The 13,902-nt window shown below is 33.3% G+C and overlaps 1 protein-coding gene across 1 annotated transcript in view; it reads right to left on the bottom strand.

Moving 5' to 3' along the window:
• Positions 1 to 817: 817 nt before the first annotated feature.
• The window catches only part of MTF2 (metal response element binding transcription factor 2), a 47,965-nt gene continuing 34,880 nt past the window's right edge, over positions 818 to 13,902 (bottom strand). Inside the window, exons 10-15 of the mRNA XM_004689773.1 lie at positions 10,691 to 10,758; positions 9,047 to 9,217; positions 5,201 to 5,306; positions 5,030 to 5,082; positions 4,810 to 4,914; positions 818 to 3,231 (exon numbers count right to left, since the gene is read on the bottom strand). Coding sequence (XP_004689830.1) covers positions 2,874 to 3,231; positions 4,810 to 4,914; positions 5,030 to 5,082; positions 5,201 to 5,306; positions 9,047 to 9,217; positions 10,691 to 10,758 — 861 coding nt within the window. The 3' untranslated portion in view covers positions 818 to 2,873. The remainder of the gene's footprint in view (positions 3,232 to 4,809; positions 4,915 to 5,029; positions 5,083 to 5,200; positions 5,307 to 9,046; positions 9,218 to 10,690; positions 10,759 to 13,902) is intronic.

A 13,902-nucleotide genomic window follows, 5' to 3' on the forward strand; every position in this document is an offset into this window, starting at 1 on the left:
CATTCAAACATCCCTAGAACTACATTATAAAGTAGCCTTCATGTTCCAACCAAAAGTTACTAGTACTGAGTAGAAAGTCAATTCAGTGGCCCAAAACAAAATTAGTTCTGTCTTCAACACTGAAACAGAAATCTGCTAAATATATATATACAATGGAAAGTAGACATGCATGTTGGAAACATCTTGTAAAATAAGGGGAAAGAGAGAAGGCACCTTCAATTCATACATTAGTGACCATTTTATGTAAAACAATTAGTAACAAAATATGTCTATTTGACCTTCATCTTCTCTACATTAGAATTTCTAGACTAAATCTAATAGATCTTATTCTGAGCTCGTTTATCACCTAAGGCCTAGGAATACATACTATTTATCATAAGGGTACTTATAAAAATGTATTTGTTTTGAATTAAAATGAGCAAGGTATATTATTTTGACTTTTTGGGGGGAGTCTAGGGCAAAGTTTAAGGATAAAATTGGAAATCTTTTTATATGAACCTTGACATCTTTTATGTAAGAAGAAAATAAAACACAGGTGAGAAGCCTGAATTTTTTTTAAAGTTTGGGGACATGGAAGTTACGCTGTCTTTCAAGTACAAAGTGTACAACTTGGCTAAAAGCTTATTTTCTTAAAGGATCAATTAAGATGAACATGCAATGATTATTATTTGGAGGAAAATAAAAGAATTTTTATAAAGATTAACTTAAGTGAACATATTTACAATGGAATTAGAAAACTCCTTCCTCCCTGGCTAAATAAAAGCAGTCAGCTACTGCACCAGTGTGTATTTTCAAGCAAATACAGAAGCAAAACTCATTAGCTCTTTAAAAAATACACACATTTAATGTTGGTCTGTTTTAATTCTAAGTAAAGCAATTCCAAAAATACAAACTGAACATCAGAGCCATGTGAACCACCATAATAAAATAAAACAGACATTCACAATAATTACGTCTAAAGACAGTTCAGCTTAATAAATCATCTTCCAAATATACTAAAGAAAGTTACTAAAAATACTGCTGGTGTTCAGTTAGAATTAAAGGACTTTGGGGGAAACGAAATAAATGATAACAGGTGGAGTGAATAAGGTTACACGGGATTTACATTTCCATTACCCCTAGATATAAACAAACATTCAAAAGCAACACAAACTCTGTGTGTTATTCAAAATATTGCAGCTGCAGGAAAGGCAACTTTAAATTAATAGCTAGGGGAAAATCAAGTTTTGGTGGAGGTAAACAGAAGTGACTTTTTAATTTGCACTTTTGTAAAGCTCATTTATACCTGGCCAACCAGGAACCAAATGCAGAACAACGAAGTTCTCTGCTTCTTTTGGCTATAATGTGACAAAAAAAGGTCATCTTTTGAAGATGTTTAAAGAAATAAAGCAACTTTCTTTATAAACAGTCAAATAATCAATCAATGGAATAAATAAGTACTAACCCACATTTTTACCGCTCTGTAATCACTACACTTTACATATTTTTTCATTTTGGCAGCAAATTCCCCAATTTTTAGACTAAAGTCCACCAATCACTTTTATGAGTAAAATGAAGAGCCACCAAAATAAGAATATTCTTCTGTTTACTCTTTGGCTAAAAAGGAAAACAAATAAAACAAAAAGAAACAGAAGACAACTCTAACACTGGTGATAAAAGAAACTGGTTTTTTTTTTTTAACATGTAAAATAAAGTTATCAATTTAAATCTTGGTACATTTTATAAAAACAAGAGGTAATGTTGTAATAAAACAGCAGTAGCCTCCACAGGCAACATACTGTTTTTTAACCCTGTGCAATAAAATACTTTGTTCATACTACACTTATTCAACATGACTAACAGTTACTACAGACATTTCAGGAATCTTCATGGGACTCCTTATAAGACTTACTGTTAAAACCGAGAAACATTTACAATCATAATGTGCCATGAAAACTTGAAAAATTTACTTTTAGCAGGAGATAATATTCATATTATTTGACTTTGTTTTAGGTTCTGAACAGCTGAGTTACAAGGACTAAAAGTGAAAAGCATTCTAAAAGCCCATGAACACTGTTGTTCACACCCTTCTTCAGAACACACTGAACTTGTTTGACACATTTCTTTTCATACATAGCAAGCAACAGCACCCAATAAAAGCCTGAGAAGAAATGCTGCTGTGTAAATACTGCAACTATTCCTGAAAAAAGAATTATGGGATATATACTCCAAAGCTGCCCATTCCCATAATTTGTATTGCATAGGTCACATAATCACACACATATATATACACATATGTGTACATATATGCACATGCAAAGAATATATTAAGACGACAATGAAGTCTAGTCACAGAGCAATTTACAGGCTCAATATATTTTTTACACTTTGCTTGAAAGAAAATTTCAATATTTTACAGTCTTTTAGTAGGCATTATATACACTGCACTTTATGAAATCTAAAAGGTACTGAAATAAATTTTTCCAACATTTTGGTAATAACAACAGACATTTCTCCAAATACTTGTGCTATCTATCTACATGATCCGTTTGCTCTGATAACCACTAATCACAAAAACTGACTCAATAGAATAATTAGAAAAATTATCTAACACCATGCATGGGCTTGAATCATTTTTAATACCCGATCCTAGAAACATTCTACAAATCTTAAGATTTAAAAAATTAAGTCTCTGTTCTGATTTTTAAAAGATATCTTTTTATGACAATATCCATAACATTGACAGGTACATGTTAAGGCTAGTATCATCTCCTTTTGTGAATTTGACTTTTTTTTTTTTTAAGGAAAGACAGTAAAAGCCAGACTCCTTTAGGGCTTTGAACTGTACCTACAGAAAACGAAGAGTGCAGTGAACATAATGTTCAGTCCTACAGTCAGGATGCAGTTGCTCCTTCCCATTCCACAAGATACTGCACCTTCCCATCAAGTGTCACCCGACGAGCCAATACTCGGTATTTTTCGCCACATGCTATTCTACCTGCAGCACCAAAATAACTGGTAATGGAGTTTTTTAAATGATTGAGTTGTAACTCCTGATCTGCTAAATTATTCAGAATCTCTGTGTTGAGTTCATCAAACTGGTAGTCTTCTTTGCCTTCATCATCCTTTACAATTTCTGAGTTCTGGGTCTGGAGTGCTCTTCTTGGAAGACGACCCCTTCTCCTCCGTAAATGTGGTATTGCAGCAGGCCAAGATCTTCCTGTACGAGTTCTTTTTCTGGAGTCAGATAATCTATAAAAATAAAAAAGACCACAATTGTCTACTAAGTTTACCAAGGCACCCTTTGGGCATACAATATGTTCTATGATTTTCTTCTATCATTATAACATAAAAAACAGTGAAAGCAAAACAATAAATATATATATATAAATGCACTATAACTCCCCTTCCCCCATTAGATTCCATTACTTTCCAGGGCTATCTTTGAAGAGTTTTTCTTCCATTGCTATTTTTTTTAATAGTTTAAATTTTACTATGAGGTCAGTCAAAAAGGTAAACTCTTACTAAGAGGCTCTACTAATAGTAAGGTCTTATTAACAGTCTCATTTTTAAATTAATTTATTCAGTCAATACAGTAAATATTTAATAAACACTACATGTAAAACACTGTTCCTATGCTTAAACAGTAGAATATATTAAAAAAGTTCTCTTGTTACCAGTTCTAGACCTAGTAAATAAACATAGTGAACTAGAGCATAAATCAGCTTACCTTGAATCTAGTACTATGTGATATTAGCCATATTCAAATGTATTCTATAATCTTAAGTGAAGGCATAAAGATATTGATCTATGAGTTCCTTTTCAGCTCAGAAATTTAATGATTTTACAATCATACCACCCTACAGTTAATGTCTCAGCTTTGTCATAACTGCTAAATGTGCTTTCTATGATGGCTAAACATGGCATCTTGGGCTTGTTACTCAAAACCCTCTAAGTCTCACTTTCTTAATCTGTAAAGAATAACAATATGTAATTCAAAAGACTGTTTTAAGAATTAAAAGATAAAAAATTAAATTTTATAATGTACATAAAAACACCAAGTAATTTTCTTTTTCTCGAGTCATTAATTAAATATATTTTAAGCCTTTAAATACTTAGAATTTTATACAAGAGCAGTGCTTTAATTATGAACAAAAATTAAAAGCTGAAGCATAAAACTTGTAAGCCCAAGATTGTGACTCACCCAAGTAAACTAAATTTTTCATACCTCGTCTATTGTAATTTTAGGAAAAAGTTATCCATCAGAAGAGTCAGATTAAATAAAATGTTAGCAAGGAAGTCACCTATTGATGCAAATCCTGAGTTGTAAATCTTTTCACTGACAAAAATTTATGGCATGATTCAAATTTATAAATGGAAAATATCAAGTAGCCCCAAAGCAAGGCATATATGTTAGAAGCATAAAATTGTCTAGTAGAAAACAGCATAGCCTGTAACACAAAGTGTACTTCTCTGTGCACACAGCAAATTCTTTAACAAATTGATTTAAAAATAATATTAAACAAGTATTTTAATTTTGTGTGTTATTAGTATTCTCATCTTTACTAACATTTGCTTGAGGTAAATCTGGGTTACAAAACTATGCATGTTATAGGGATAGAGATTCATACCTCTTCAAGCAAATTTAAAATGTTTAATATTTGTGCTTTAAAAATCAAATATATTCAGATGATTAACAACCTACATATGGACTGCTTCTCAAAAACTTAAAGTACCTTGTATTATTCTTAATTGCTAAACCTTTATCATTTGACAAAGAAAAAAGAGGCTAGAGGAAAATTAGAAAGAAAATAAAAACAAATTATCTACCCAAAATGCCTGGAAATACTAGACGAGGTAGTTTCTTTTGCACTGGAAGCACCCGTGAAATCCACATCTGAGGTATTAGATGAATGTGCAGTTCCCTCAGTTCTCCTGAGATGAAAGAATTTAAACAGTATAAAAGCTATTATTACTTAACAATAGAAATACTAATTTTCCCCCCCCCCAAAAAAATGATCAGAAAGGGAAGAAATAACTTTCTATTTACCCTATAGAACAAGGTAAATCCATGGTAGGATTCTCTGAAACTGATTCTTTATCCTAGAAAGTTAAAAACAACAACACACTTAAAGCATGGTTCTAAACTGAAAAAAAAAATGAGTTCCTCAGTAATTGCAATCATTCTCCTCTAAGAACATATAACAACATATCCTCTTACCAAAGATGGCTCAGCAGTTTTCTGAATCATTTTTCTTGTATATGGGCCAGGTGGACGACCTACAGATTTTTTCTTTCCTTTTTTTTCTATGCCATTGCTTACTTCCCTGAAACATAAAGCCATTATATATGTAATCTCTGCATAAAGAAAACAAAAAAGGCAATGGACAATATACACTCATAGCTCTACTTATATAATAATTAGATTGTACTTACTATAATCTTATTACATTTTTATATTATAGCAATATAAAAACAAAATTAAGTTTAATCTACAAGTTTAGTCAAGTGCATATTCTAATTTAATAGCTAACTGCTGACTTTAGAGATATTTACATATGAAATGTTTAAGAAAAAAGCTCTTTAATATAAATCTAAAAAATATGTACCACTTAAAATTTAAAAAGACAAAACAAAAGCACTATACTGGATAAAGGATTTCAAAACTCCTGAAAGTTCACTTACTTAGGGTTGTTACTACTACAGGCGTACTTCGGGGATGTTTCAAAATTATTCTACTGAAAATGAATATGAATCTAGTTTGTTAACCTCACGAGTCCAGCAAGTGTCTATGTTAAAATATAGTGGTATCAATAAGTTGCTTTTAGCGTTAAATACACATGAATTCTTGAATGACTGCTAATCAGAAAGAATGAAGCCCAGAGTGGCAGAGTATAAAGGAGAGAGGAGAAAGGAATCCTTCATGTTGGGCAAGGAATCATTCAAAGGGGAAAATTAGAAAGAATTAGGATGCTGGTTTTGAGACATAAGGTCAAATATCAAACAGGAAGTGAACAGTAAAAATTAAGGATATCTCTAACAGAAGGGAAGATCAAAAGGGGCAAATATTAACATAATGTCTATTTTTTAGTGAACAAACATACAATATGAAAGGGGTGTTATATAATAGGGGCCACAAAGATACTTTGTGTTATGAAATTCATAGTATAGTTTAGAAGGTGACATGTGCACAAAAGCAGGTTGAAAATGGGTCAGGTGGTGTAAATCCAAGAAAATTTATTTTAAAAACAAGGAAAAGAACAATACTATATAATAGATGGAAAAGATGAATGAAGAAAACTGGGCAAGACTACCTCTATCCTTCCAGACACCAAAATTAAAACTGGGAAATATAGGTGGAAGTACAAGGAAGGAAAAGAGGGGTGTAGAATAACAAAGCATAACTAGAACTATAATCAAAAGTCTCAAGGATAAGACAGATAGGGTACACATCTTTATTTTGAAAGATATCAACCTCACAGTTATAAAGGATCCCTGGAATGAAGAAAATTCTTTCAGATTGTAAGACCAATTCATATATGGGGCCCAGAAGGAATTAAGAATACCTTAAAAGAACGTTAAATGGTTACCTAGTAGCATCAAATAAAAACCTGGAAGCTACCACAGATGGGAGCATCCTATCAAAATTTTAACAGGAATCAGAAAGAGTTGAAATGGTTTTTTTTCCTAACTATGGGCAGGGGTTAATGATACAATTTGAAGGGGGAACGGGATGCTAGGGGGACCAGTCCCTTCAAATATTATCTAAAATATTTATTAGTCATTTACTACAAACTCAAATAGTTCTATGAAGCAGTCATCCACTGTAGTTCTATTTTTTCACCCTCCCACAACTGACTCATTTTTATACTTCCTAAATTTCTCCCCTCTCTGTACAACCCTCTCAGCTATCTCTGTCTAATGTATTACTGAGAAAATATAAATTACCAGTCAATAACTTTAATCATCTTCCAAATGCCAAATCTACAAACAGAACCAGCATCTAAAGACAGCTTATCCTTTTTCACCCCATTTCAACAGAAGGCATAGGTAACCTTTTGTCAAATGTCACTCCTATTTTTCAGCTCTAAATCTCTTCCCTTTTGGCTTCTCAAAGACTTTGTATCTTATTACCTCCCCTCTCTCATATACACATCTCTACTGTCATTCCTAGTAGCATACAAAAACAGGTTTCAATCATCATCTTATTAAAAGCTATCTCTGGACTACACCCTTGCCCTCTTCAACTTGCATTCCATTTGTCTACTTCCCTCCAAAATTTAACTTCTGAGAGATGATGACACATACCCTTGCCACTTTTTCCCTTCTCATCAGAATTCTAAAAGATTTCCTATTTTCTGTTTTTTCTTTATTATTATTATCACCATTATTTTGAATCTGCTTATGTCCCTTATTTGAAGAAAAAGTCCAGTTGTGACATGTAAATTGGACAGTGCTGGATTCAATCACATTTTGACCAACTCCAATCTGACTTCTATCTTCACCTCTCAAAAGAAACAAACAAAAACTTTTTGTTAAGGTAACAAATAACAAAATGTTATCCAATAAACATTTTCCCCTCATCTTAAACCCACCTCTCAGCAGCATTCAATATTGTTTAATGTACTCATCTTTCTTGAAACACTCCCCTTTTCTCTTTGTTTTCATGGTATCAACCTTTCTGGATTTCCTGCTATCATTCTTTTTTGGTCTCCTTTATTTACTGTGCCTCTTTCAAACCTCTAAATGCTATCAGAGCATTATTCTAGGTCATGTTCTCTCAGTTTGATTCTCGAGTAATTTACTCAATCTCATGATTTTATAGATCACTTTCATAATTTATGTCATCTGCATCACACACCCAATTGCCTTAACATAACATAATCATCATTTAGATATTTCCTATCAAGAATCTCAAACTCATTGAGTATGAAAAAGAAGAATTCTTCTTTCAGTTTGTCAAAATCTGTTCTTCCAGATCCTGGTAACAAACAGCACCCACCGCCCACCAATTGCTCAAGTCAGAAATCTTGGCACTGTTGAACTTAATTTTTCCTTAAATTTAGCAAAACCAAAATATTCCACCTCCAATAAAGATCCTGAATCTATTTTCTCTCCATTTGAACCAAACAATGCTGTACAAGCAAACTAATCTCTCTCTCTCATCCAGACAGCTCCAACTCAATTTTCTCTTGCTTTTATCATCAGCTCTGTATCTATCCATTCTCCAAATAGCATCCAAAGTCTTTTTTAAAGGGTAATTCAATAGCTTAAACAGTGACCCCCCCACCTCTTGCCCAATATTCTTAGAAAACCACCCAAATTGCTGACTAAGACCTACTAAATGACCAAGCTCCACCCAACCTTTCCAACACCTGATTCTACTCTCTTATTCCTATCACAGTGCCTTAGGGAGCTCCTAGAACACAGATCACAGGTGTCATACTTGTTATTTCAGCTACCTATTCTTTGTTCTTCAGATTAGGTAATTCTCATTCTTTTAAAGTTCAGGTTAATTACTATCTTAACTAAGCTTTCCTTAAGTAACCTTCTTAAAGCAGACCTCTCTCAAATCTGTGTCCATCCCAGTATAGTCTAAAGTTATAAGCTATTTCCCAAATGGTAATAACGTAGTACACAATTACATATTTTACTTCCTTTATCACCCTTCTTCCCCACTATAATGTAAATACCATCAGGGCAGGAAGAAAGTGTCTTGCTTATTACTGTATCCCCAGCACTTAGATAGTAAAGTGCTTGATAAGTGGAAGAAATGTATAAATGAAAGAATGTGAAATGAACACACAAACAAACGAACAGGCCAGAACTTAAGCTATTTGCTAACAAATTACATAAGGGCCTATTCCTGGAAGGCCTAAGATCTAATAAAATAAACAAGTATCTAGCATGAACTCTTTTGCAACTTGTCTAAGCAAGAAATTATATACAGGAAAACAAATCAAGGTGACTGCCACTTATACTTTCAAATATACTAATGAGACTAAACACACAATTTTTAGTTACAAATAAGCTAAAGAGAAAAACTAAGCCACAGATCAACTTTTACCTTGAATCAGATATAGGTTTGGATGCCTTTCTGCCTTTAATTTTAAATTCATGGGATGTTCCTTCAGGTTCTTTCTCTGCTTTGAAAGCCACATTTGGTGGCACAGGAGGAACACGTATTCGCAACCCAAACAAATGCTTCTTCTTCTTTATTTCTTTCCCAGACATAAACCTAAATTTTTAAAAAAATTAACTAAAAATTTAAAAACTGAACACATATATACAAGGCAGACCCTAACTAATAACTTTCATATATAATGCTATAAAAACTTGCTCTTTCCCGATTCTTCTTGCCCAGTCCACAGCAGGAAAAAGCACGTTCAGAAGGGAGGAACAGTTATTTGAAGGAAGGGAGAAGGCCACATGTCCACTTCTCTTATTAAACATAGCATCTAACTTTTTAAAGGCAGAAAGAAGAGTATGGAGTGTTATCTTTCTAAACCCAGTATGTTTTACCATATTTTGGTATCTTTTGTGAAAAATATCTCCAAAAAAGGTTTCGAAAAAGAAATCTATTTCAGAGTAGATCTGTAAGGAGATAAACCCTGGTCAGAAGTCATACGTGATGGCAATGAAAAGACCAATCCTAGAGGCCCAGGAAATAAAAGAAAGAAAAGGAGTATCTAGTGTGTCAGGTCTGGAATTGGAAATAATTTAGAGCAGAGAAGTGTTATTCCAGTGTGGGTATGGGTGTCTGAAAACATGCTTCTTAATCCTTTCCCAAAGTCCTTAGGGCCCTTTTCCCAAAACAGCCCCATCAATCTCAGCTCTAGTAGAACTTGCCCGGCAAGAAAAAACACTACCAAATGCTTGAATTATTTTTCCATTTTTATGTTGTTTGAGTAAAGAAAGCCCCATTCCTACCATAATAGGAACAGATGTGTTTCTGGCATCCTAAGATAAGATTACGGAATTTACTGTTCCATAAATGTTTTCACCAGTACAGTAAATGCACAAGTGCTTTCTATAGCCTTTTGAGCTGGCCTAAAGATCTCGACACTAACAATTATAACATTTTTTAATGAGGAAGCACTGTGAAGTTACAAAAAAGCAACTTGCTACAAAAATTTTCTAACTCAATAGTTGGTTGCAATCAGACATGTTTATAAAATTTTTTTCTGCTATATTTTGAAAACTAATAAATGTAGATACACTGGTTTTTTAACAAAGACCCATACAGTAAGATATTAACAATATATAATTATGAAAAATTTAGATCACTGATACCTCTTTTCTATAATTGATGACATTAACTAATCTTAAAACCACAAATCTCATCACTAAAAACCCATTTTCTCTATAATATACTCCTCTAGCTTTTACATATTCTCACCAGCATGATTTTACTTTCAGGGAAACTGCATTATAAAAACAGGTTATTATTGAATAAGCTTTTTGAATTTATCAGAGTAAAATGTCCTGAAATATTAATATTCCACCCATCCACCATTCCCAGGATTGTTCTTTCCTTTTTTGTCAATCCTTAAGAATCACTGCTATATACTCTGAGTGAAATCAAGAGATTAAAAAGTTTTAAAAAGATATACACTAGTTCTATACAATAATCCCACAATTTTTAGGCAATACCATTATTCCTTATACTAAATGTCTCCCTCATAGGGATACATAAAATAAATCAACTTACATGGTCTTGTAATCATTTAATGCCTCCAGAACATGCTCATATCTTTCAGATTTTGGTGTGTCTGCAAGCTGTGAAGTATCAAGAAACAATTTAAAGCACTATAATTTCATCAATTAGTAATACAACTGCTAGACAGAGGCAAATAGTAATACCTGGTAGAGGCAATGTGCTACAGAGGTAAAACAAACTGACTGGTAGTCAACAGATCAAATTTCTAATTCCAGGTCCTCAACGACTAGCTGTGTGATCTAAGACCATTTACCCTCTCTTAAGGTTTGCTTCTTACCTATAAAAAGGGGAGTATTAATACTGCAGTAGCTTTACTAGCAACTGCATTAATCAAATTAATGATATTTCTGCAAAAAAATAAGCCATAAAACCTACAAAAATGGGATTTTATTAGTTATTAAATTTATGTTAACTATATAATCTGGGGAAACAATACATTAGACTTACTTTCATATCAACCATAAGTGTCTAAAAATAATAAAAAGTAGTGAGACCCATACCACTTTATTTCCCAATACTTCTAATATCACAAAGCAATCATCTTTATATTTTTTAATGTAAAATTAAAGGAGCTAATTTAATAACAATTATAGGCTTTAAGCAGTCCCAAAGCCTGAAGTGGCTGAGAAATTTTTATTATACAAATTATTTAAAAAGTTCAAACAGTCAACTCTAGAAAATATTCTATATTGTTATAAAAGGGCTCCTTCTAGTCATTTCTGTATCTTCTTCAAAGTTTAAAGCAGAGACCCTAGAGTAAAAAATTCTAGATTATAAAAGTACCATCATCAAAAAGGTCACAACTCTAAAAATAAAAACATCAGTTAATTTTCAAAGTTAATGCCACTATGTTCTTTAACAGTTAAGATAACTAACCCTTAAGTAAAAAGAACAAATCAGCCAAGAAGAATGTTGGCGATCCACTCTTTCTAAAATTTTATTTTACAGATTAGTTAACAGATATGAAGTTGATAAACAAACTGTTCAAAGTCACATGAGCAGTTAAGTGACACCTAGATTCTGAACTCTAGTGACAACGCATCAGTCAGCATACACCAACAGTCCATTCTGTGCTAATGTGTTGGATTTTTTTTTTTTTTAAAAAAAACAGGACACTTTAATATTCAATCCTCTATATCATGCTATCTCCTCCTACTGTAATTTCTGAACTGTCCAGTATACAGAACTTCCATTAAAGGACAAGCAATTGAATCAAACTTTAAAGGCTGACAGAGACTTATAAACATCCATTGATAACTATTAATCCCTTTTACAGTACAGCCATTCCACCTTGGCTCAAACATTATCATCAATGAAAGCTGATGAGGTACCTACTGCCATTTTACAGTTGGGAAAAAAATCTTTCCTGGATCTATTTATCCCGCTTTTATTTGATAGTTCCTCAAATATTTTACAGCAGTTATCAGATCTATGTAATAAGATCAGGTTAAAGTTCTTAACAGCAATACCACATGATTTCATGTTAATCCTTAGGTTACTGATTCCATCCTCTTCCTTATTCCTCCACTCCAATTCTGTAATTTCACTGGATATATTATCAAGTGTCCCCTTTTCATATGCATATACTGTTGCATGTGGATTTATGATTAAAAGGGGAACTTCATAACTTGTTCACTTAATTTGTCAGTTCAATGTTATCTTTTCACTTCACCTACAACCCTTGAATTGAGAGTAGACAAAGAGTCCTGGTCTCTTTATTAGAATCTCTTAAGAATAGTCCTAAGCTACTGACTTCTGTTGCTATTCTTTACAAATTCATTTTAGTTTTTCTTAAACCAATTCACCTTTCAGTACCTTATCTTAAATTAAGTTACACTCCGTCTACATCATGTCCAATGCATTTCATATACCTGTGTTCCTAACTATATTAAAAGAGAAGACTATGGTATTTAAAAACATTTGTTCTAACAAATTAGTGTTTTTCTCCTTAGACTTTTTAAGTCCTCACAAAACAAATATTTGAAAAATCTGCTCTATAGTTTTGCTAAATACCAACAAAACTGACCTAGTTTCTCAAATCCATTCCTTGTTACTGTCTTTTTTTTTTTTAAAGATTTATTTATTTGTGCATACAGAACTGGGTACAGGCCATGGGCTCAGGGGTGGCGAGAGGCTTCACCAGAGACAGAGTGGGGAGCAGAACAGGCAGATCGACGAAGTACACTGCTGAGGGGAGCAGCAGGCGGGTCAGGAGAGGTCTGCCACACCATGTGGTCACCTCCGGGGCAGGTGGGAATCGAACTCATGCGAAGTGGCTTTAGCTTCTCAGTGCTGTGCTTTAACCCGCTGCGCCACCAGGGAGGGCCCCTTGTTACTGTTTTAAAAATCACAGTACAGGGTGATTCTCTGGTTCCTCAAGAAATTTTATCTGTAAATTTCTAAAGCATTCCAGGATTATTTTGCAAAGGGCTGTCATGTTTTAACTTACATATGAGACCAGGAGCAGCATCCTTTGTGTATTTTGGGAACTATGAATACAAGTATTAAAATGTGAATCAAATAATCTGTATTAGAAGAATATCACATTGTAAGTCTTTTATCTGACCATGAGCTTGTATAATAAATATCTTCAACATACCATTTTTGGTTTTCTCTTTACTGGCACTAATCTAAGTTTTTATTTTTATGATTGTGTATTTCTATACAGACATAAATGCTACTATGTGTAGCTGTAACTCTTTGCTTCAGTAGAACACAGATTTGCCCCCCTATCTAAAAGTAGAAGATTCCTGTAACAACTTTTATAAGCCTAAACAGTATAAAGGGTAAAACCAATAACCAGTAATTTAAGTAAGGATTTTTTGAGCATTCCCAGACCCCAAAAGTAACCCACCAAGTAACACATAAAAACTAACATAACATGAACATGTAGAACAAAGTAGCTTCAAGGAAAGGAAGGAGTTCAGCATTACCACTGCCACACTCACAGCAAAGGGAGAAACACTGTTCCATAACTGCTAACTGCAAATTACAAATGCTGAATGCTATTTCTGCTTTTCATCTTGTCATAAAAATGAAAATCCTCTTCAGATTTCTTTCAGTTGGCAAACATAAAACCAAAAAATCAGAGACTTCCTTGATGGCCTAGGAGTTAAGTCTCAGAACCATCACTGCACTGACCTGAGTTCCATTCCCTTTACCCCCGCCAGGGAGCAACCTACAGATGGCACCACAGACCTCTC

Source organism: Condylura cristata, unplaced genomic scaffold, assembly GCF_000260355.1.
Source record: "Condylura cristata isolate star-nosed mole 26May11 unplaced genomic scaffold, ConCri1.0 scaffold00026, whole genome shotgun sequence".
In the NCBI taxonomy this organism is placed as follows: Eukaryota; Metazoa; Chordata; class Mammalia; order Eulipotyphla; family Talpidae; genus Condylura; species Condylura cristata.